Source organism: Notolepis coatsorum (genome assembly GCF_963971535.1).
Source record: "Notolepis coatsorum genome assembly, chromosome: 10".
Lineage (NCBI taxonomy): Eukaryota > Metazoa > Chordata > Actinopteri > Aulopiformes > Paralepididae > Notolepis > Notolepis coatsorum.
In genome coordinates, this window is record NC_140174.1 from 126,946,797 (window position 1) to 126,972,058 (window position 25,262).

At 50.1% G+C, this 25,262-nt stretch overlaps 1 protein-coding gene across 2 annotated transcripts in view; it reads left to right on the forward strand.

Annotated features, from left to right (window-relative positions):
- pggt1b (protein geranylgeranyltransferase type I, beta subunit) overlaps window positions 1-25,262 on the forward strand; it is an 88,364-nt gene that overhangs the window by 282 nt on the left and 62,820 nt on the right. For both annotated transcript variants that reach the window (XM_084322515.1, XM_084322516.1), the window contains exon 2: window positions 4,421-4,539. In XM_084322515.1, the coding sequence (XP_084178641.1) occupies window positions 4,421-4,539 (119 nt within the window). The remainder of the gene's footprint in view (window positions 1-4,420; window positions 4,540-25,262) is intronic.

A 25,262-nucleotide genomic window follows, 5' to 3' on the forward strand; every position in this document is an offset into this window, starting at 1 on the left:
ACTGTGAAGGAGTACTTGCATGGTGTCAATCGAATGTGTTTTTTTTTATTTTCTGTAGGCCTTTAATAGATGGCTAGGTTAGTCGCCAAACTACCTTGTCAATGTTATGACGAATTGAAAATGGGGGACCCTGATGTAAACAAGACGAAAGGCTTTCTCTGGTCTGCATCCCCTTAACAATTGTGTGTATTGAGCTGTACTGTACCCATTCTGCAATCTGTTAATAACATTTTCAATCAATCAATCAATGCATCTGCATCAAAAGGATCTCCTCTCTGGTAAACAAGAATACCCTGAAGACTCTGGCAGGAGCACTCATTCAAGGGTACTACGACTATGCGTGCACCTCATGGTACCAAAGCACCTCAAAGGCGCTAAAAACAAAATTACAAACATCACAAAACAAACTGGTCAGACTACTACTTGACCTTACTCCTAGAACCCACCTCACCCCTGCTCACGTTGACAACCTAGGATGGCTTAGAGTAGACGACAGAGTACAGCAACTTGCAATGGGCCTGGTCTACAAGATACACTACACACCACGAAGGTACCCATGTACATGTCGAAATACTTCCCAAAGGTCAGTGAATACCACGACCACAACACCAGAGGGGAGCTCCACAAATCATGTTCAACCCAGATTCGGCACAAACAAGGGTCTAAACACACGTTTAGCAATTATGCCACATCAATGCGTAATTTTTTTGAATCCCTACCCACCTTCAAAACCGCTCTCAAAGAGCACCTACGAGAGGCTGCAATTCGAAACTGGCCCCTGTAAATGTCTGAACCAACCCCTCCCACTCCCTCCTATTGTACAGTTTCCTCCCCCCGTATGTATATAATGTTAGGATCTCTGTTTAACAGTACTGTATATTTGCATATCCTGTATGTCACAAGTGTAACAGTACTGCATATCTGTATGTCATAAATGTCATTAGTTTATATTAGTTGATTAGATTAGATTTTTATATCTGTATATTGTGTATGTCATAAATGTCTTGAATTGAAAATGGGGGACCCTGATGTAAGCAAGACAAAAGTCTTTCTCTGGTCTGCATCCCCTTAACAATTGTGTGTATTGTGCTGTACTGTACCCATTCTGCAATCTGTTAATTAAAGTTTTCAATCAATCGTGACAACGTAAATGAGCAATTACTAATAATGTGACAGTTATATATGTCAACATGGTACTGCCGTTGGGCTACCGCTGGCCACACCTCAGGCTCTACTGGAGAGGTCTGGAAAAATTCACACTCAATAAGTTATTAAACTCCAAACCACGTCAGACCAAAACAAAGTAACTAAAGCGCAACACCTAGGTCGCTGTTTGACGGCATTAAATCAAATCAAATCACCTTTATTAACAGACACAGGGTCCACAGAGTAAAAAACACACAAACATAATCAACAATAGCGGCATTCAATACCATAGTCCCCTCCATACTCATAGCCAAGCTCAGGGACCTGGGCTTGGGCTATGACCTCTGCCAGTGGGTCTTGGACTTCCTGACTGGCAGACCCCAGGTGGTGAGAGCAGGCAACTGCACCTCCTCATCCATCACCCTCAACATAGGGGCCCCCCAGGGCTGTGTTCTGAGTCCCCTCCTCTACTCCCTGTACACACACGACTGTGTGGCTCAGCGGAGTAGCAATACAATCGTCAAATTTGCTGACGACACAGTGGTGGTGGGCCTGATCTCTGCCAACGACAAGAGGGCCTACCTGGAAGAGGTCAAGGTCCTGGCGGGATGGTGCCAGGAAAACAGCCTCTCCCTGAACGTCAGCAAAACAAAGGAGATGATTGTGGACTTCAGGAGGTCGGGGGTCAAGGACTACAGCCCCCTCAGCATCGACGGGGCACCGGTTGAGAGAGTCAACAGCTTCAAGTACCTCGGAGCCTACATATCCGAGGACTTGACATGGACCACACACATTAACAGTGTGGTGAAGAAGGCACGACAACGCCTCTACTTCCTCAGGCGCCTAAGGAAGTTCCAAGTCAGCCAGAAGATCCTTAAGAACTTCTACTCATGTACAATAGAGAGCATCTTGACCGGCAACATCACCTCCTGGTTTGGGAATAGCACTGCAAAAGACCGAAGCAGACTACAAAGAGTGACACGTGCAGCCGAACGCACAATTGGAGGGGGGCTCCCCACCCTCCAGAACATTTACTACAAGCGTTGCAAGGGCAAGGCTAAGAGAATCATTAAAGACTCCAGTCACCCGAACAACTGCCTCTTTGAACTGCTGCGGTCAGGCAAGCGATACCGGAGTCTCAAGGCGAGCACAGAAAGACTCAGAAGTAGCTTCTATCCCCAGGCCATCAGGCTGCTAAACGAACAATGAATGAACACTACACAACAACAACCACCAAACGCACATAGCACACACATCCACACGCACACACTCACTTTAAACAAACACACTGTAGCACCCACTCCACACACTTTATAGCACACACCCACTTTAAACAAACACACTGTAGCACCCACTCCCCACACTTTATATTTATGGACGAAGGATTGCACTACAACTCGTACACCTTACTGTAAATTGTACCTAAAATGGTACCTCATCCCATTTCTGCTTTGCACTAGATAGTACTGTACATTAGTACACTGCATAGTATTGTGTATTGTATATTATATGGTAACTCAGAACATTGTACATATGTCTATACCGAACACTGTGACCTCATTCTCTTCTTCTAAATTCATGCTATATTATGTTATTATGTTATTTGATACTATCTTGTCTAGCACAGTCTCTGGAGCGTAACAGTAAGAAGCATTTTGTATGAAAGTATTCTGTACTTCTGTATGACAACTATTAAAGAACTTGAACTTGAACAAGGTACATCACAATAAATAAAAACATAAGCCAATAGCAGCTCTACAACAGGGCACTGTACCAATACTTCCAGATACAGGACTGGAACTTGATGTCACTGAGACTCGGTTGACTGCATTACAGTTACCTCCTTTACTAGTTTATTGACCAACCAGAAGGTCTCGGGCTGCTGTGTTGTTTTAACCAACCAATCGGTGTTGAGCATTCATCCATCTATCTAATTATTTTACCGTTAACGGACTGCTTGCCTGATGTCTTCAACATGTTGCATTCATGCTCATGAATAAATGCTTTGCTGTGAGGTGTTTTCGCGTGCATCCGTGCATGCATGCCCAATTAGGAAAATCTGCTTTTAGGTTCTGTGCCCCAGACACGTGTAATGTTTTGCAAAGCACCTTAAAACTCAATACTTTAATATCCATTGATCAGTTTAAATCTATAATGGGTTACGGCCAACCAGTTCACCTCAGTCTCTGTAGTTATTTTGATTGATTTTAATTGTTTAATTGATTGACTTTTCTCTTTCTATATTGTTTTTGTATTATGTATTGATTGTTAATGCTCTCAATGATCTTTTGAGATTAAATAAAGATTGAATGAATAATGCCTGCCTGCCTGCTTGTCTGTCTGTCAATGTGATAGAAGTATATAGTCAAGTTAGACCGCGCTCACAAGTTCTCACACTGGGTGCTGCAATCCCATAAAGTTCAGTATATCAAAAAGCAGGGTAGCCGGACCAGCACTCACAGGTTCAATGTTTTTTAATGGCAGCCTGAATAAATAGCAGACATGTTTCGGACAATGTCCTTCTTCTTTTGGCTAGCCATATCACTGAAGAAGGACATTGTCCGAAACATGTCTGCTATTTATTCAGGCTGCCATTAAAAAACATTGAACCTGTGAGTGCTGGTCCGGCTACCCTGCTTTTTGATAATGTGATAGAAGTAGAATGTAATTCAAGAAGAAGAAGTCTTAGGCGGCTGGGTGGCGCAGCGGTCTAAGCGCTCGTCACCAACGCGTGAGACACCGGTATCGAATCCGGCTGTCAGCGTTGCCTCCGGCTTGGCCGGCCGTCATACTGGCTCAATTGGCAGAGTCAGCGGGAGGGAAGCCGGTGGGTGGTAATCTGGTCGTTGTAAACAGCGACTCCTACAGGTCGGTCAGGACGCCTGCACAGCAAGGACAGGAGATGATGAGGGTAGTGTGAGCCTCCCACACGTTACACCTCGCCAATGAGAGTCCGTGCTGGCAGGTGAAAAGAAGTGGCTGGCTGACTCTGCATGTATCTGAGGGGACATGCGATAGATTCTTCAACCCTCCCTACGACGACCAGTGGGGGGCACATGCGAGCAACGATCAAGACAGGGGAGGGGGGAATTGGCATGACTAAATTGGGATGGGAGAGAAAAACAGAAAAAGAAGGAGAAAAAGTGGATACAAAAAAAATAAGTCTTTATTTGTCATGCAGATTAACACATGCATGCACAGAGTTGCTGATGAAATGTCTCTTCACTTTTCCGTGGCCTACTGTATGTGTTTCACTCTGTACTCTGCTCTCCAGGTTGACCATAGTGTTCTTCGCTCTGTCTGGTCTGGATGTGCTGGATGCTCTGGATGTGATCGATAAGACCAGCATGATTGAGTGGATCTACTCTCTACAAGTCTTACCAACTGAAGACCGTAAGTCTTATTCTGGATTCACACCATGGATTCACTCTCACCATCAAACCTGCATGGACTACAATGTAAAACGTCTGACGTACATCATGCCACAGTGTTTCCCACAGGAAGAGACTGTGGTGGGTTAATCTCGGACCCCGTAATAGTTTTTTTTGGTACATTTGAAAGTTAAATGCATCAATCTGGTGCACTTTGAGAGCAAAATAAAGAGGCCAGGGCCCTATTCCCCGTACCTGGTTCAACTAAGTCGATCAAGAGTCCCATTATCCAGATTCAATTAACCCGATGTTTGAATCCGGGATTTTCCTGTTCCTCGAACGCTGATTCAGTCTCGTTCATTTGAACCAGACTTGAGACTCAGGATAATTGCGCGCGGCCGCTTCAGCTGAAAAGACAGCAGGTGTCGATCGCAGAAATCCTGATTTTCTAACGGCATTGATTGATTGATTGATTTAAAACTTTATTAACAGATTGCAGAATGGGTACAATGCAGTACGGCTCAATAGCCTCGCCGACAAGTTAAATGCATAATCTATAGGCTAATTTTAAGTCCCTCATTACCCCAATCAATCAGATTATATTTCTTTAAACGTGCCTGCTGGCAGTAGGCTTATGGATTGAATAATCAAATGAGATCTTGCTAGCGAAAATAATTAGTTCAACTATTTCAGAATAAGGATACGGCTCTCTTATCCATTGATGGATGTATGGTGGATGTTTTATTTATCTGGCACCGTGGTCTGATGGTTGGTCCTTATGCCTTTCACGCGGACGACCCGCGTTCGAATCCCCCCTTTTCTATTTTTTGTTTTTCTTTTTGCAATGTAAATGCTTCAATTTGGTGCACTTTGAGAGCTATATAAAGAATGACATCCTCAATGCATGTAGATTTATAATATTTTAACTTAAAACTAGGCTACTTTTGCGTATATTCATTAATATTATATTCCAAAAAAATTATATTGGAAACGCGGGGTTTCGAACTAGGGTCGTCCGCTTGACAGGAGTGAGCACTAGCCGTTGCACCACTGTGCCAGACGGGATATATCCATTGTTTATCCGTCAATGGACAAGAGACCCGTGTTTTGATTCCTCGTAATTCATAATCCACAAAAACCACAATCCACGCATAGACACTTCAATTTTATGCTTGAATGAAACACAATCCGGGCGCTCCGTTAAGCAAATCTACAGCGGAGAATATATGAAACTAATCAGAGCCAAACGGCCGATTCATTCATTAAAAATATCCCCGCGGGATTCACATTTGCAATGCACCGTTATTAAAATAACCACATGCAGCGTGTATCGCGACTCCGAGCGCCGTATATGACGTGCATTATTTTATTTAGGACAAAGTAAATCTATAGGCTGAATATGATTTATTATCAGCATTTAGTTCTATTATTATACATTTCAAAAGCCCCCTCTAGGAAAACGAAGCACAAAAACATAATTTAGAATGGTATAATGGGATCTAGACTGTGAGAAATATTTCAGGAAGCGAGCTGGCACTTCTTTACCAGGGCGTGGCCATGGTTCATCCAGCTAACTGAACTTAACCCTGCTCCGGACCAGGTTCAAACTTTCTGATCTGTTACCATGGTGATTTAGAAAATCCGACTTCGGGGAACAGAAAGGTCTGGCTTAAGTCAAGCTATGCTGAAAATTATCCGGTTAACTCAGTTAGCCAGGTACGGGGAACGAGGCCCAGATCTATGATTAACGTTGTGCTCAAAACACAAAATCGACTAGAGCAGTGCTTCCCAATCCTCTCCTCGAAGCACCCCAGCTGTTCAATGTATTTGTTAAATTCCACCACCAGCACACCTGATTCAGAAAAACCTGAGGGTTTATAGGCAATTCTACACATCCCTTTGTGGATTGTATTGTATTATATATGCAATTGTTTTTATATGTGTAAATAAGCAAACAAACAAACATTTGAGCCATCAAAGAAATGAAGCAAAAGTAGTTACCTGTGTTTAACTGGTTTATTTTTTCGAAAATAAAAATATATACTGGATTACTATTACTACCACTGCCAATACTACTGATACATCCCTATTGGCAAACATTATATTTAAACATATAATATTTCATATTTCTTAATAAAAAAATAGATTCGGTTCATTATAAAACTGTGGCGGGTCGCCACAGTCTAGGTAATTAATGGGAAACACTGATGCCAGTTAGGGTACCCAGTTTGTATACTGCACCTGTGTATACTGTTTTACTTTACTTTACTCATAGTATATATTCTGATTAAAATTCTTTATTGCCTATATTTATTGTAACGTATAATATAAGTTAACTGATCTGGCATACAGACCCTCATCTGCACCTTTTTATTACACTGTTTACTTTATCATATTCTTATATTCAGAGTTAATTATTATATTATTAACTATTCTTTTAGGCTTGAAGATTTAATCCTCATTTGTTTGATTGTTGATACGTTGTCAGTCAGGGTGGCAGAGTGCTTAGCACTGCTGCCTCACAACAAGAAGGTCCTGGGTTCGGCCCCAGCAGGGGGCCTTTCTGTGTGTTCTCCCTGTCATTTATTAGTTTGTCATGACAAACTAATAAAAAATCGCGAATTACGGTGGGGCTAATCAAAAGGACTGGACACGGACAAGTTAAACTAACCTAAAGTTACCAACAATCTACAGACTCCAACAAACACAGAACCGGACTGTTATATTAAATTAATTGATTGCTGTTTAACTTGTCTGTGTTCAGTCCTTTCGATTAGCCCCACCGTTCATTGTAAACAATGATGCATGTAATTCGTTATTTTTTTATTGGTTTGTCATGACAAACCAATTACATAATCCAACATATGTGTAAAGAAACAACATATTCCAGTTAACAGTATCTTTTTTTTTAATGATTCGTTACGGCGAAATCAATACTTCCATTTGTATAAATTAGGTTAACTGGAGTTTAGTATTCCTGCCTGGCTGAGAGGCTTACCGCGGCTCATGCGCACGCTCGGCCAATCAGAGCGCAAAACGGGAATGCGGAAACACAACTGCGTTGCGGAAAGCATACACGCGGTTGGGACAGGTTAAAGAGGGAGGGCTGGTTGGGACAGGTTAAAGAGGGAGGGCTGGTTGGGACAGGTTAAAGAGGGAGGGCTGGTTGAGACAGGTTAAAGAGGGAGGGCTGGTTGAGACAGGTTAAAGAGGGAGGGCTGGTTGAGACAGGTTAGAGAGGGAGGGGAGCTGGTTGGGACAGGTTAGAGAGGGAGGGGAGCTGGTTGAGACAGGTTAGAGAGGGAGGGGAGCTGGTTGAGACAGGTTAGAGGGAGGGGAGCTGGTTGAGACAGGTTAGAGAGGGAGGGGAGCTGGTTGAGACAGGTTAGAGAGGGAGGGGAGCTGGTTGAGACAGGTTAGAGGGAGGGGAGCTGGTTGAGACAGGTTAGAGGGAGGGGAGCTGGTTGAGACAGGTTACAGAGGGAGGGGAGCTGGTTGAGACAGGTTACAGAGGGAGGGGAGCTGGTTGAGACAGGTTAGAGAGGGAGGGGAGCTGGTTGAGACAGGTTAGAGAGGGAGGGGAGCTGGTTGAGACAGGTTACAGAGGGAGGGGAGCTGGTTGAGACAGGTTAGAGGGAGGGGAGCTGGTTGAGACAGGTTAGAGAGGGAGGGGAGCTGGTTGAGACAGGTTAGAGGGAGGGAGGGGAGCTGGTTGAGACCGGTTAGAGGGAGGGGGGGCTGGTTGAGACAGGTTACAGAGGGAGGGGGGGCTGGTTGAGACAGGTTAGAGGGAGGGAGGGGAGCTGGTTGAGACCGGTTAGAGGGAGGGGAGCTGGTTGAGACAGGTTAGAGGGAGGGGAGCTGGTTGAGACAGGTTAGAGGGAGGGCTGGTTGAGACAGGTTACAGAGGGGGGGGGGGGGGGGGGGCTGGTTGAGACAGGTTAGGGAGGGAGGGGAGCTGGTTGAGACAGGTTACAGAGGGGAGCTGGTTGAGACAGGTTAGGGAGGGAGGGGAGCTGGTTGAGACAGGTTAGAGAGGGAGGGGAGCTGGTTGAGACAGGTTAAAGAGGGAGGGCTGGTTGAGACAGGTTAGAGAGGGAGGGGAGCTGGTTGAGACAGGTTACAGAGGGAGGGGAGCTGGTTGAGACAGGTTAGAGGGAGGGGAGCTGGTTGAGACAGGTTAGAGAGGGAGGGGAGCTGGTTGAGACAGGTTAGAGGGAGGGGAGCTGGTTGAGACAGGTTACAGAGGGAGGGGAGCTGGTTGAGACAGGTTACAGAGGGAGGGGAGCTGGTTGAGACAGGTTAGAGGGAGGGGAGCTGGTTGAGACAGGTTAGAGAGGGAGGGGAGCTGGTTGAGACAGGTTACAGAGGGAGGGGAGCTGGTTGAGACAGGTTAGAGGGGGAGGGGAGCTGGTTGAGACAGGTTAGAGGGGGAGGGGAGCTGGTTGAGACAGGTTAGAGAGGGAGGGGAGCTGGTTGAGACAGGTTAGAGGGAGGGGAGCTGGTTGAGACAGGTTAGAGGGAGGGGAGCTGGTTGAGACAGGTTAGAGGGAGGGGAGCTGGTTGAGACAGGTTAGAGGGAGGGGAGCTGGTTGAGACAGGTTACAGAGGGAGGGGAGCTGGTTGAGACAGGTTACAGAGGGAGGGGAGCTGGTTGAGACAGGTTAGAGGGAGGGGAGCTGGTTGAGACAGGTTAGAGAGGGAGGGGAGCTGGTTGAGACAGGTTAGAGAGGGAGGGGAGCTGGTTGAGACAGGTTAGAGGGAGGGGAGCTGGTTGAGACAGGTTAGAGGGAGGGGAGCTGGTTGAGACAGGTTAGAGAGGGAGGGGAGCTGGTTGAGACAGGTTAGAGGGAGGGCTGGTTGAGACAGGTTACAGAGGGAGGGGAGCTGGTTGAGACAGGTTACAGAGGGAGGGGAGCTGGTTGAGACAGGTTAGAGGGAGGGGAGCTGGTTGAGACAGGTTAGAGGGAGGGGAGCTGGTTGAGACAGGTTAGAGGGAGGGGAGCTGGTTGAGACAGGTTAGAGAGGGAGGGGAGCTGGTTGAGACAGGTTAGAGAGGGAGGGGAGCTGGTTGAGACAGGTTAGAGGGAGGGGAGCTGGTTGAGACAGGTTAGAGGGAGGGGAGCTGGTTGAGACAGGTTAGAGAGGGAGGGGAGCTGGTTGAGACAGGTTACAGAGGGAGGGGAGCTGGTTGAGACAGGTTAGAGAGGGAGGGGAGCTGGTTGAGACAGGTTAGAGGGAGGGGAGCTGGTTGAGACAGGTTAGAGAGGGAGGGGAGCTGGTTGAGACAGGTTAGAGGGAGGGGAGCTGGTTGAGACAGGTTAGAGGGAGGGGAGCTGGTTGAGACAGGTTAGAGGGAGGGGAGCTGGTTGGGACAGGTTAGAGAGAGAGGGGAGCTGGTTGAGACAGGTTAGAGAGGGAGGGGAGCTGGTTGAGACAGGTTAGAGGGAGGGGAGCTGGTTGAGACAGGTTACAGAGGGAGGGGAGCTGGTTGAGACAGGTTAGAGGGAGGGGAGCTGGTTGAGACAGGTTAGAGAGAGGGGAGCTGGTTGAGACAGGTTAGAGAGAGGGAGGGGAGCTGGTTGAGACAGGTTAGAGGGAGGGGAGCTGGTTGAGACAGGTTACAGAGGGAGGGGAGCTGGTTGAGACAGGTTAGAGAGGGAGGGGAGCTGGTTGAGACAGGTTACAGAGGGAGGGGAGCTGGTTGAGACAGGTTAGAGAGGGAGGGGAGCTGGTTGAGACAGGTTAGAGGGGGAGGGGAGCTGGTTGAGACAGGTTAGAGAGGGAGGGGAGCTGGTTGAGACAGGTTAGAGGGAGGGGGGCTGGTTGAGACAGGTTAGAGAGGGAGGGGAGCTGGTTGAGACAGGTTAGAGGGAGGGGAGCTGGTTGAGACAGGTTACAGAGGGAGGGGAGCTGGTTGAGACAGGTTAGAGAGGGAGGGGAGCTGGTTGAGACAGGTTAGAGGGGGAGGGGAGCTGGTTGAGACAGGTTAGAGGGAGGGGAGCTGGTTGAGACAGGTTAGAGAGGGAGGGGAGCTGGTTGAGACAGATTAGAGAGGGAGGGGAGCTGGTTGAGACGGGTTAGAGGGAGGGGAGCTGGTTGAGACAGGTTACAGAGGGAGGGGAGCTGGTTGAGACAGGTTAGAGGGAGGGGAGCTGGTTGAGACAGGTTAGAGGGAGGGGAGCTGGTTGAGACAGGTTAGAGGGAGGGGAGCTGGTTGAGACAGGTTAGAGAGGGAGGGGAGCTGGTTGAGACAGGTTAGAGAGGGAGGGGAGCTGGTTGAGACAGGTTACAGAGGGAGGGGAGCTGGTTGAGACAGGTTAGAGAGGGAGGGGAGCTGGTTGAGACAGGTTAGAGAGGGAGGGGAGCTGGTTGAGACAGGTTAGAGGGAGGGGAGCTGGTTGAGACAGGTTAGAGGGAGGGGAGCTGGTTGAGACAGGTTAGAGAGGGAGGGGAGCTGGTTGAGACAGGTTAGAGGGAGGGGAGCTGGTTGAGACAGGTTAGAGGGAGGGGAGCTGGTTGAGACAGGTTAGAGGGAGGGGAGCTGGTTGAGACAGGTTAGAGAGGGGGGGAGCTGGTTGAGACAGGTTAGAGGGAGGGGAGCTGGTTGAGACAGGTTAGAGGGAGGGGAGCTGGTTGAGACAGGTTAGAGGGAGGGGAGCTGGTTGAGACAGGTTAGAGAGGGAGGGGAGCTGGTTGAGACGGGTTAGAGAGGGAGGGGAGCTGGTTGAGACAGGTTAGAGAGGGAGGGGAGCTGGTTGAGACAGGTTAGAGAGGGAGGGGAGCTGGTTGAGACAGGTTAGAGGGAGGGGAGCTGGTTGAGACAGGTTAGAGAGGGAGGGGAGCTGGTTGAGACAGGTTAGAGGGAGGGGAGCTGGTTGAGACAGGTTAGAGGGAGGGGAGCTGGTTGAGACAGGTTAGAGAGGGAGGGGAGCTGGTTGAGACAGGTTAGAGGGAGGGGAGCTGGTTGAGACAGGTTAGAGAGGGAGGGGAGCTGGTTGAGACAGGTTAGAGGGAGGGGAGCTGGTTGAGACAGGTTACAGAGGGAGGGGAGCTGGTTGAGACAGGTTAGAGAGGGAGGGGAGCTGGTTGAGACAGGTTAGAGAGGGAGGGGAGCTGGTTGAGACAGGTTAGAGGGAGGGGAGCTGGTTGAGACAGGTTAGAGGGAGGGGAGCTGGTTGGGACAGGTTAGAGGGAGGGGAGCTGGTTGGGACAGGTTAGAGGGAGGGGAGCTGGTTGGGACAGGTTAGAGAGGGAGGGGAGCTGGTTGAGACAGGTTACAGAGGGAGGGGAGCTGGTTGAGACAGGTTAGAGGGGGAGGGGAGCTGGTTGAGACAGGTTAGAGGGAGGGGAGCTGGTTGGGACAGGTTAGAGAGGGAGGGGAGCTGGTTGAGACAGGTTAGAGGGAGGGGAGCTGGTTGGGACAGGTTAGAGAGGGAGGGGAGCTGGTTGGGACAGGTTAGAGGGAGGGGAGCTGGTTGAGACAGGTTAGAGGGAGGGGAGCTGGTTGGGACAGGTTAGAGAGGGGGGGGAGCTGGTTGAGACAGGTTACAGAGGGAGGGGAGCTGGTTGAGACAGGTTAGAGAGGGAGGGGAGCTGGTTGAGACAGGTTAGAGGGATGGGAGCTGGTTGAGACAGGTTAGAGGGGAGGGGAGCTGGTTGAGACAGGTTAGAGAGGGAGGGGAGCTGGTTGAGACAGGTTAGAGAGGGAGGGGAGCTGGTTGAGACAGGTTAGAGAGGGAGGGGAGCTGGTTGAGACAGGTTAGAGGGAGGGGAGCTGGTTGAGACAGGTTAGAGGGAGGGGAGCTGGTTGAGACAGGTTAGAGGGAGGGGAGCTGGTTGAGACAGGTTAGAGAGGGAGGGGAGCTGGTTGAGACAGGTTAGAGAGGGAGGGGAGCTGGTTGAGACAGGTTAGAGGGGGAGGGGAGCTGGTTGAGACAGGTTAGAGGGAGGGGAGCTGGTTGAGACAGGTTAGAGAGGGAGGGGAGCTGGTTGAGACAGGTTAGAGAGGGAGGGGAGCTGGTTGAGACAGGTTAGAGAGGGAGGGGAGCTGGTTGAGACAGGTTAGAGAGAGGGGAGCTGGTTGAGACAGGTTAGAGAGGGAGGGGAGCTGGTTGAGACAGGTTACAGAGGGAGGGGGGCTGGTTGAGACAGGTTAGAGAGGGAGGGGAGCTGGTTGAGACAGGTTAGAGAGGGAGGGGAGCTGGTTGAGACAGGTTAGAGGGAGGGGAGCTGGTTGAGACAGGTTAGAGGGAGGGGAGCTGGTTGAGACAGGTTACAGAGGGAGGGGAGCTGGTTGAGACAGGTTAGAGGGAGGGGAGCTGGTTGAGACAGGTTAGAGGGAGGGGAGCTGGTTGAGACAGGTTAGAGAGGGAGGGGAGCTGGTTGAGACAGGTTAGAGGGAGGGGAGCTGGTTGAGACAGGTTAGAGGGAGGGGAGCTGGTTGAGACAGGTTAGAGGGAGGGGAGCTGGTTGAGACAGGTTAGAGGGGGAGGGGAGCTGGTTGAGACAGGTTAGAGAGGGAGGGGAGCTGGTTGAGACAGGTTACAGAGGGAGGGGAGCTGGTTGAGACAGGTTAGAGGGGGAGGGGAGCTGGTTGAGACAGGTTAGAGAGGGAGGGGGGCTGGTTGAGACAGGTTAGAGAGGGAGGGGAGCTGGTTGAGACAGGTTAGAGGGGGAGGGGAGCTGGTTGAGACAGGTTACAGAGGGAGGGGGGCTGGTTGAGACAGGTTAGAGAGGGAGGGGAGCTGGTTGAGACAGGTTAGAGGGAGGGGAGCTGGTTGAGACAGGTTAGAGGGAGGGGAGCTGGTTGAGACAGGTTAGAGGGGGAGGGGAGCTGGTTGAGACAGGTTACAGAGGGAGGGGGGCTGGTTGAGACAGGTTAGAGAGGGAGGGGAGCTGGTTGAGACAGGTTAGAGGGAGGGGAGCTGGTTGAGACAGGTTAGAGAGAGGGGAGCTGGTTGAGACAGGTTAGAGGGGGAGGGGAGCTGGTTGAGACAGGTTAGAGGGAGGGGAGCTGGTTGAGACAGGTTACAGAGGGAGGGGAGCTGGTTGAGACAGGTTAGAGAGAGGGGAGCTGGTTGAGACAGGTTAGAGAGGGAGGGGGGCTGGTTGAGACAGGTTAGAGAGAGGGGAGCTGGTTGAGACAGGTTAGAGAGGGAGGGGAGCTGGTTGAGACAGGTTAGAGGGAGGGGAGCTGGTTGAGACAGGTTAGAGGGAGGGGAGCTGGTTGAGACAGGTTAGAGGGAGGGGAGCTGGTTGAGACGGGTTACAGAGGGAGGGGAGCTGGTTGAGACAGGTTAGAGGGAGGGGAGCTGGTTGAGACAGGTTAGAGGGAGGGGAGCTGGTTGAGACAGGTTAGAGGGAGGGGAGCTGGTTGAGACAGGTTAGAGGGAGGGGAGCTGGTTGAGACAGGTTAGAGAGGGAGGGGAGCTGGTTGAGACAGGTTAGAGGGAGGGGAGCTGGTTGAGACAGGTTAGAGGGAGGGGAGCTGGTTGAGACAGGTTAGAGAGGGAGGGGAGCTGGTTGAGACAGGTTAGAGGGAGGGGAGCTGGTTGAGACAGGTTAGAGGGAGGGAGGGGAGCTGGTTGAGACAGGTTAGAGGGAGGGGAGCTGGTTGAGACAGGTTACAGAGGGAGGGGAGCTGGTTGAGACGGGTTAGGGGGGGAGGGGAGCTGGTTGAGACAGGTTAGAGGGAGGGGAGCTGGTTGAGACAGGTTAGAGGGAGGGGAGCTGGTTGAGACAGGTTAGAGGGAGGGGAGCTGGTTGAGACAGGTTAGAGGGAGGGGAGCTGGTTGAGACAGGTTAGAGAGGGAGGGCTGGTTGAGACAGGTTAGAGGGGGAGGGGAGCTGGTTGAGACAGGTTAGAGAGGGAGGGCTGGTTGAGACAGGTTAGAGAGGGAGGGGAGCTGGTTGAGACAGGTTAGAGGGAGGGGAGCTGGTTGAGACAGGTTAGAGGGAGGGGAGCTGGTTGAGACAGGTTAGAGAGGGAGGGGAGCTGGTTGAGACAGGTTAGAGAGGGAGGGGAGCTGGTTGAGACAGGTTAGAGGGAGGGAGGGGAGCTGGTTGAGACAGGTTAGAGAGGGAGGGGAGCTGGTTGAGACAGGTTAGAGAGGGAGGGGAGCTGGTTGAGACAGGTTAGAGAGGGAGGGGAGCTGGTTGAGACAGGTTAGAGAGGGAGGGGAGCTGGTTGAGACAGGTTAGAGGGAGGGGAGCTGGTTGAGACGGGTTACAGAGGGAGGGGAGCTGGTTGAGACAGGTTAGAGGGAGGGGAGCTGGTTGAGACAGGTTACAGAGGGAGGGGAGCTGGTTGAGACAGGTTAGAGGGAGGGGAGCTGGTTGAGACAGGTTAGAGGGAGGGGAGCTGGTTGAGACAGGTTAGAGGGAGGGGAGCTGGTTGAGACAGGTTAGAGGGGGAGGGGAGCTGGTTGAGACAGGTTAGAGAGGGAGGGGAGCTGGTTGAGACAGGTTAGAGGGAGGGGAGCTGGTTGAGACAGGTTAGAGAGGGAGGGGAGCTGGTTGAGACAGGTTAGAGAGGGAGGGGAGCTGGTTGAGACAGGTTACAGAGGGAGGGGAGCTGGTTGAGACAGGTTAGAGGGAGGGGAGCTGGTTGAGACAGGTTACAGAGGGAGGGGAGCTGGTTGAGACAGGTTAGAGGGGGAGGGGAGCTGGTTGAGACAGGTTAGAGGGGGAGGGGAGCTGGTTGAGACAGGTTAGAGAGGGAGGGGAGCTGGTTGAGACAAGTTACAGAGGGAGGGGAGCTGGTTGAGACAGGTTAGAGGGAGGGGAGCTGGTTGAGACAGGTTAGAGGGAGGGGAGCTGGTTGAGACAGGTTAGAGGGAGGGGAGCTGGTTGAGACAGGTTAGAGGGAGGGGAGCTGGTTGAGACAGGTTAGAGGGAGGGGAGCTGGTTGAGACAGGTTAGAGGGAGGGGAGCTGGTTGAGACAGGTTAGAGGGAGGGGAGCTGGTTGAGACAGGTTAGAGAGGGAGGGGAGCTGGTTGAGACAGGTTAGAGGGGGAGGGGAGCTGGTTGAGACAGGTTAGAGAGGGAGGGGAGCTGGTTGAGACAGGTTAGAGGGAGGGGAGCTGGTTGAGACAGGTTAGAGGGAGGGGAGCTGGTTGAGACAAGTTACAGAGGGAGGGGAGCTGGTTGAGACAGGTTAGAGGGAGGGGAGCTGGTTGAGACAGGTTAGAGAGAGGGGAGCTGGTTGAGACAGGTTAGAGGGAGGGGAGCTGGTTGAGACAGGTTAGAGAGGGAGGGGAGCTGGTTGAGACAGGTTAGAGAGGGAGGGGAGCTGGTTGAGACAGGTTAGAGAGGGAGGGGAGCTGGTTGAGACAGGTTAGAGAGGGAGGGGAGCTGGTTGAGACAGGTTAGAGGGAGGGGAGCTGGTTGAGACAGGTTAGAGAGGGAGGGGAGCTGGTTGAGACAGGTTAGAGGGAGGGGAGCTGGTTGAGACAGGTTAGAGGGAGGGGAGCTGGTTGAGACAGGTTAGAGAGGGAGGGGAGCTGGTTGAGACAGGTTAGAGGGAGGGGAGCTGGTTGAGACAGGTTACAGAGGGAGGGGAGCTGGTTGAGACAGGTTAGAGAGGGAGGGGAGCTGGTTGAGACAGGTTAGAGAGGGAGGGGAGCTGGTTGAGACGGGTTAGAGGGGGAGGGGAGCTGGTTGAGACAGGTTAGAGAGGGAGGGGAGCTGGTTGAGACAGGTTAGAGAGGGAGGGGAGCTGGTTGAGACAGGTTAGAGAGGGAGGGGAGCTGGTTGAGACAGGTTAGAGGGAGGGGAGCTGGTTGAGACAGGTTAGAGGGAGGGGAGCTGGTTGAGACAGGTTAGAGGGGGAGGGGAGCTGGTTGAGACAGGTTAGAGAGGGAGGGGAGCTGGTTGAGACAGGTTAGAGGGAGGGGAGCTGGTTGAGACAGGTTAGAGGGAGGGGAGCTGGTTGAGACAGGTTAGAGAGGGAGGGGAGCTGGTTGAGACGGGTTAGAGAGGGAGGGGAGCTGGTTGAGACAGGTTAGAGGGAGGGGAGCTGGTTGAGACAGGTTAGAGAGGGAGGGGAGCTGGTTGAGACAGGTTAGAGGGAGGGAGCTGGTTGAGACAGGTTAGAGAGGGAGGGGAGCTGGTTGAGACAGGTTAGAGGGAGGGGAGCTGGTTGAGACAGGTTAGAGAGGGAGGGGGGCTGGTTGAGACAGGTTAGAGAGGGGGGGAGCTGGTTGAGACAGGTTAGAGGGAGGGGAGCTGGTTGAGACAGGTTACAGAGGGAGGGGAGCTGGTTGAAACAGGTTACAGAGGGAGGGGAGCTGGTTGAGACAGGTTACAGAGGGAGGGGAGCTGGTTGAGACAGGTTAGAGGGAGGGGCGCTGGTTGGGACAGGTTAGAGAGGGAGGGGAGCTGGTTGAGACAGGTTAGGGGGGGATGGGGCTGGTTTGGACAGGTTAGGGGGGCGCTGGTTGGGACAGGTTAGAGGGAGGGGAGCTGGTTGGGACAGGTTAGAGAGGGAGGGGGGCTGGTTGGGACAGGTTGGAGGGAGGGCTGGTTGGGACAGGTTAGAGGGGGAGGGGAGCTGGTTGAGACAGGTTAGAGGGAGGGGAGCTGGTTGAGACAGGTTAGAGTGAGGGGAGCTGGTTGAGACAGGTTACAGAGGGAGGGGAGCTGGTTGAGACAGGTTAGAGAGGGAGGGGGGCTGGTTGAGACAGGTTAGAGAGGGGGGGAGCTGGTTGAGACAGGTTAGAGGGAGGGGAGCTGGTTGAGACAGGTTACAGAGGGAGGGGAGCTGGTTGAGACAGGTTAGGGGGGGATGGGGCTGGTTTGGACAGGTTAGGGGGGTGCTGGTTGGGACAGGTTAGAGAGGGAGGGGGGCTGGTTGAGACGGGTTAGAGAGGGAGGGGAGCTGGTTGAGACAGGTTAGAGAGGGAGGGGAGCTGGTTGAGACAGGTTAGAGAGGGAGGGGAGCTGGTTGAGACAGGTTAGAGAGGGGGGGGAGCTGGTTGAGACAGGTTAGAGAGGGGGGGAGCTGGTTGAGACAGGTTAGAGGGAGGGGAGCTGGTTGAGACAGGTTACAGAGGGAGGGGAGCTGGTTGAAACAGGTTACAGAGGGAGGGGAGCTGGTTGAGACAGGTTAGAGGGAGGGGAGCTGGTTGAGACAGGTTAGAGAGGGAGGGGAGCTGGTTGAGACAGGTTAAAGAGGGAGGGGAGCTGGTTGAGACAGGTTAGAGGGAGGGGAGCTGGTTGAGACAGGTTAGAGGGGGGAGCTGGTTGAGACAGGTTACAGAGGGAGGGGAGCTGGTTGAGACAGGTTACAGAGGGAGGGGAGCTGGTTGAGACAGGTTAGAGAGGGAGGGGAGCTGGTTGAGACAGGTTAGAGAGGGAGGGGAGCTGGTTGAGACAGGTTAGAGAGGGAGGGGAGCTGGTTGAGACAGGTTAGAGAGGGAGGGGAGCTGGTTGAGACAGGTTAGAGGGGGGGGAGCTGGTTGAGACAGGTTAGAGGGAGGGGAGCTGGTTGAGACAGGTTACAGAGGGAGGGGAGCTGGTTGAGACAGGTTAGAGAGAGGGGAGCTGGTTGAGACAGGTTAGAGGGAGGGGAGCTGGTTGAGACAGGTTAGAGGGAGGGGAGCTGGTTGAGACAGGTTAGAGAGGGAGGGGAGCTGGTTGAGACAGGTTAGAGGGAGGGGAGCTGGTTGAGACAGGTTAGAGAGGGAGGGGAGCTGGTTGAGACAGGTTAGAGAGGGAGGGGAGCTGGTTGAGACAGGTTAGAGGGAGGGGAGCTGGTTGAGACAGGTTAGAGAGGGAGGGGAGCTGGTTGAGACAGGTTAGAGGGACGGGAGCTGGTTGAGACAGGTTAGAGGGACGGGAGCTGGTTGAGACAGGTTAGAGGGACGGGAGCTGGTTGAGACAGGTTACAGAGGGAGGGGAGCTGGTTGAGACAGGTTAGAGGGAGGGGAGCTGGTTGAGACAGGTTAGAGGGAGGGGAGCTGGTTGAGACAGGTTAGAGGGAGGGGAGCTGGTTGAGACAGGTTAGAGGGAGGGGAGCTGGTTGAGACAGGTTAGAGGGAGGGGAGCTGGTTGAGACAGGTTAGAGGGACGGGAGCTGGTTGAGACAGGTTAGAGGGACGGGAGCTGGTTGAGACAGGTTAGGGGGGGATGGGGCTGGTTTGGACAGGTTAGGGGGGCGCTGGTTGGGACAGGTTAGAGAGGGAGGGGAGCTGGTTGAGACAGGTTAGGGGGGGATGGGGCTGGTTTGGACAGGTTAGGGGGGCGCTGGTTGGGACAGGTTAGAGAGGGAGGGGGGCTGGTTGGGACAGGTTGGAGGGAGGGCTGATTGGGACAGGTTAGAGAGGGAGGGGAGCTGGTTGAGACAGGTTAGAGGGGGGGGGCTGGTTGAGACAGGTTAGAGGGGGAGGGGGGCTGGTTGGGACAGGTTGGAGGGAGGGCTGGTTGGGACAGGTTAGAGGGGGAGGGGAGCTGGTTGGGACAGGTTAGGGCATAGGTGTCAAACTCACGGCCCGCGGGCCAAATGCGGCCCGCCACGTCATTTGATGTGGCCCCCCAAGAGCTCAAGAAAAAAAAAAAAAAAAACATTACATTAATATTGGGTTAAAAATAGCAGTGTTAAAATAATTGTGGGTTAATGCGTTAATAAAGCTTTAACTTTGACAGCCTTAGTTATTACACATTCTTACACATACATGTATATTGAACATCTGAGGTATTGATGAAGTAACAAAGGAAAAAAGCCAAAAGCACTTACTCCTCAGACATTCTTTGACAATTTTACAGCCCAAAATACAAAAAAGATCCAGGCGGAATAGGTAACAAAGGGTTGAAGAAATATTGTCTGAACTGTCGGATGCAAACTGGCTGTGTGACATAACCGAGCATCTCGCTCAATTGAATAAGAAGCTGTAGGGACTAGGGATGGGTACCTTTCACATTTGAACCGATACCGGTACCGGTACCTGTGAATCGATACCGGTACCCAACGGTACCTTTTTTCGGTACTTTAGTCTCAAGAAATTTAATTTACCTACCTCAGTCGTAAAAAAAGAAAATCCAAACTTCAAATAACTACAATTTCGACAGTTTTCGGCTTGTCATTGCTCTGACTGCTTTGTTGTTGAATCAAGTCAAATCCTAGGTAAGCATATATTGTGCGTGTGAACGTTGACATGGAGAAAAAAAAAGTAAAAAAAAAAAAAAAATTAATAAAAAATATTTTTTTTTATTTTTTTTTAATTTTTTTTTATCGGTTTCTCACTTGATTCGATACTCGGTAGTACCGACGTGTTTCGGTTCGGTACCTCAAAAGTACCGAATTCGGTACCCATCCCTAGTAGGGACACAAACAAGTCCCACCCAAAACTTGACCAATATAGTTGTGAACTGAGACAACCCTTATTTTGTTATTTTTGAGTACAGTTACAGTTGTGTGTTCATGCAGACACATAATAGCAATGTCATTATGAATTGAAAATGGGGGACCCTGATGTAAACAAGTCGAAAGTCTTTCTCTGGCCTGCATCCCCTTAACAATTGTGTGTATTGAGCTGTACTGTACTGTACCCATTCTGCAATCTGTTAATTAAAGTTAATTAAACTATCTTCCATTAGTTGGATGTATGGCCTCTGCAAGGTTGTGTGCAGCCATTTGTTTTTGTAACATCTGCTACATCTGTCCCACGTGTTCTTTGCAGCTCACAGTTGTTAGTTCTGCCCCTCTTGACTGTGACAAAAAGGTTTTGAACAAACTTAATGTCATAGCTTATATTTGATGATATTCTTCTTTGTTATTTACTTGAATGGTTTGATCATTGATTGATGGAGTAATATGGGGTTCTGATAAACTAAAATTATTTGTTAAAATAACACAAGCTAACATATATGTTTACATTTATGCAAATGCATATGCAATATGTATAACTTGAATAAGTAATAAATACAGAAACAACATGTTTAACTAGAGCTGCCGCGATTACCGCATTACCGCGGTATCGCTGTTACATCACGGCCACCGCAGAGTAGGCTGAATACCGCGTCACCGCTGTTTTTTATAATAATAATAATAAATTACCCTCCTCTCGTTGGGCTTGCGGCTCTGCAGATATACCCTACTCCTCTATCGAGGTTCCAAGCGACCCTATTGGGTACCAGAAAAGTCACGTGAAACATTGCAGACCACTGATTGGTCAGAAGAGAGACGCGTCACACGTTGTAGCGTCATGCAGTGTGTTACCACCAATCGGCAAGCGCGTATTAGGTTTTTACTTCCTGAATGTCAGCTCATCACAACACGGCTAATAACGTTAGCTTTAACTCTCCGCCGGAGTGGACTACCATCGCTCTTCAGGAGTACTAAACGAGACATAATGATTTTACTGTCTGCAACGAATGTTATAATAAAAGCCCTTCGTTCTATACACTTGTCTGATTGAAAACTTTATTAACAGACCGCAGAATGGGACAACTCGGCACGCTCTGAGCAAAGGAACTGAGATATGAATTATTTATTATATTATATGAATTATTATGAGTATTGCTTGGCTTGCTATGGTCCGGTAAATACGCTGATGTTATTGAACATATAACTATATAATGTTAATGCCACAAAACGAATGCCTTTATTATAAAGTAGTAACTTTATAGTAATAATAATAAGAAAGGGTCGGGGGGGTTAGGGGTAACCACCCCTGCCCGCGTCACCGAGTGAACGGCGCACGACCAGAGGGGAAACTTCGAATCAGTGTTTCACTTTCAATAACTAATGCGTGCTTGCCGAATCCCAAACAATATTCATGCTGCAAAGTCATCCTCTAAACTAAAGATAGACATTTAGACTAGAGGCAGGCTATATGCTATAAAGAGTAGACTACTACTTAAAAAAAAAAATGCATTCAAACTTTTTTATTTTATTTTTTGTGTGCGTGCGGTAATAACCGCGGCGGTAGGAAATATTTTGCAAATGTGTGCGGTAAGGAAAACATCAATACCGCGGCAGCTCTATGTTTAACAATATGTAAATGTGTAGCTACATTTATTTTACATTACATTAACATTTATACGGTCTTTGGCCCTTTGAGGGCAACCATAATGCTGATGTGGCCCTCTGTGAACATTAGTTTGACACCCCTGGGTTAGGGGCTGGGCTGGTGGCAAAATGTGTGTTTCAAACTCTGGAGATGGAAAAATACTAATGTCTTGCAGGGTCCATGAGTTAATTGATCAACACATACCAACCAGCCCCCCTCCCTCCCTAACCTGTCCCAACCAGCCCCCCTCCCTCCCTAACCTGTCCCAACCAGCCCCCCTCCCTCTCTAACCTGTCCCAACCAGCCCCCCTCCGTCCCTAACCTGTCCCAACCAGCCCCCCTCCCTCCCTAACCTGTCCCAACCAGCCCCCCTCCCTCCCTAACCTGTCCCAACCAGCCCCCCTCCCTATCCAACATGTCCCAACCATATTTCTGTTTCAACAGGGAAACTTGGATATAAATATTTAATGTATTTATTCAAAAAAAAAGAAAATTGTATCCACTTTTTCTCCTTATTTTTTCAATTTTTCTCCCATCCCAATTTCGTATCGCCTCCCCTGTCTTGAACGTTGCTAGACTATGCCTCCCACTGGTCGGCTGTAGTGAGGATAGAAGCCTTGCATCACATGTCCCTTCCGGTACACGAGGAGGCAGCCTGTCGCATCTTTTCACCAGACAGCGCGGCCTCTCAGTGGCGAGGAGTAACGAGTGGGAGGCTCACGCTGCCCCCGATACTTCCTGTCTCTGCTGTACAGGCGTCACCAAACCGACCTGTAGGGGTCGCTGTCCACAACGTCCAATCCCCACCCATCGACTTTCCACCCGCTACCTCTGCCAATTGAGATAGTATGACGACTGGCCCAAGCCGCAGGCAATGCTGACTCCGGGAGTCGAGACCGCAGCCTCTTGCATTGGTGACGAGCGCAATCTCCGCTACGCCACCCAGCCGCACCTTATTTATATATTTTTTTTAAATAAATCTGGATGTCTCTAATAAGCCACTGGTAGAACTGACGGGGAGCTGCTTTACCCAGGAGTCATCATTACAAGCGGCTTAAATGTGATGTTTTATTAGTTAAAAGACACGTTATCAAAGACATTTGTATAGAATATACAGCTTTTGATGGACATTTTACCAGGAATATTGCCAGACCAACATTACCAGGCATATTGCCAGACTAATATTACCAGGCATATTACCAGACCAACATTACCAGGCATATTACCAGACTAATATTACCAGGCATATTACCAGACTAATATTACCAGGCATATTACCAGACTAATATTACCAGGCATATTACCAGACCAACATTACCAGGCATATTACCAGACCAATATTACCAGGCATATTACCAGACCAACATTACCAGGCATATTACCAGACTAATATTACCAGGCATATTACCAGACCAACATTACCAGGCATATTACCAGACTAATATTACCAGGCATATTACCAGACCAACATTACCAGGCATATTACCAGACTAATATTACCAGGCATATTACCAGACCAATATTACCAGGCATATTACCAGACCAACATTACCAGGCATATTACCAGACCAACATTACCAGGCATATTACCAGACCAACATTACCAGGCATATTACCAGACCAATATTACCAGGAATATTACCAGTCCAACCTTGTTTATTTTCACTGGGCAGCGTTTGTTCCCTCTAACACACTACTGAGTTTCTCATCTTGAATTCAAGCTTTCTTCCTACAGGGAACACGTTGAGATGGAGGCTCTCATTTCTTGCCGCAATTTCCCTAGTTTCCAATTCCATGTCCCCGTGTTTAACACTTCTTTTGACCAACCCTCCTTCCAATTTGCTGCTCCCAGCAGTTGGAACGAGATGCAAAAGACTTAGAAAATGGACAAATTGATCCCCCTCACTACTTTTAAGGACTCCTATCGCCTGGGGACGAGGGGACGCCCCATCTCCTGCTGGTATTTTACTCGCCACTAGATGGCGGCATTGAACCTAATCTTAAAGCTGCACCAGCCTGGCCGTTTGAGGCGCGCATGACAGAAAGTGCACCGTGCGCTGCTCCGAGGGGCTTCTCTGTCTCTCTTGGCTGGTTACACAGACGTCAGCTGACTTCCATCGGCCCCGACCTCAGAGCAGGGCAGACACATCTGTTCACTTAGTCGGTTTGATGCTTTAACGAATACCACCAACCTGGTTGTGTGGCAATAAAGGAATCTTGTATCTTGTAACCCTTGCGCTACCACACTACCAAATGGTTAACCCTTTCACTGCGACAATACAGCAGGTTAACCCTTTCACTGCCACACGACAAAGGGTTAACCCTTTCACTACCACACTACAGACGGTTGATCCGCATGTTCTCGCCACCGGGTTATCAGAACGCAAAAGGGACGTCATCTCAAAGCACCGGTAGTGTCTGTGTGCTGGACCGTGGATGCTCTAGTCTAGTCTGTATCCATAGACATGAATATAAAGGCTAGATGACCCACCAGCGCTGCTGGCCAATGGAGACAGATGTTGCCACATGGTGGCCATCTTGCCACAGGCAGCACACCCACTCATAACATGAATGTCTATGGTGCATGCATGTACTATTGAAATAACCATAGCTTGCTAAATTTTCAACCGATTTTGGTTTGTTATAAACGTCAGAGATGTAGTTATCATACTGCATACTTATAATGGACTTTCATATGAAAATAATTTCAACATGTCCAAGCATCCTGAATCATAGCCACGTTTGTAATAAACCAAACCGTTTGTAAATTGGTTGAAAATGTATTAAACTATGGGTATTTCAATAGTACATGCACCATAGACATCTGCCTGTGACTAGATGGCCGCTGGTGAACTACGCTGGAGACACCGCCTTGCACCATCTAGTTATATATTGGGCTTGGGCGGTATGACGGTATTACGGTATACCGGGGTATTTAGAGATACCGACGGTATTGAAAATCAATACCGTCAAAATCACAGTTGGGGTTCAGTTTCTATTTACACTGAAACGGAGTTTCGACGGGGACTGCATTGGTTGTAGTGCACACACACAGCACGGCCAGCAGAGGGCAGGGGAGGCGGTCCGTATTTCCCACACAGAGCTGAGCTGAGCAAGATGGCGGCAGCATTGGCTATTGTGAGTCATGTGAGGAGAACACAGAGGTTCGTCACACTAACCTGTATGCATTTCCTCTATCTCTGAGCAGACTGCTAAAGCAATAATAATAATACGTTACCATTGAACGATGAAGCGTCGAAGTTAACCACCGTCACTCCAGCCCACAATGAGCTCCCTGACCACAGATGGCTAACGTTTTGTCAAACAAGAGCTAAACTTGCACACACTTGTCGCATTTGGACAATTAAAGGACTGGAGTCTGTTCGGATTTAAGCAAAACCCTCGCCGCCACGAGTCGCCAGTGACTTCATCCAGCACAACGAGACTACGAGAGACGGAGGCACTTCTTTGGGAATGTAATATAAAACGGGGTGAATGAGTGTTGAAATTTTTTAATCCTAATGCAACTGGCTCACGTTGATACGATGGTGCCGGGCTGCCGGCTAACTAGCTACCGTTAGCTCACGTCGATACCTGGATGGTGCCGGCAGGCGGCAGTGGCTACCTTCTGTGATTTGTTTACTTCGAGGTTTAAAGAACGGCCCTAATCTCAACGTGTTTCAATATAAGCCGCACCCCCCCCCCCCGCGGTGAAAATGAAAGTCATACCGT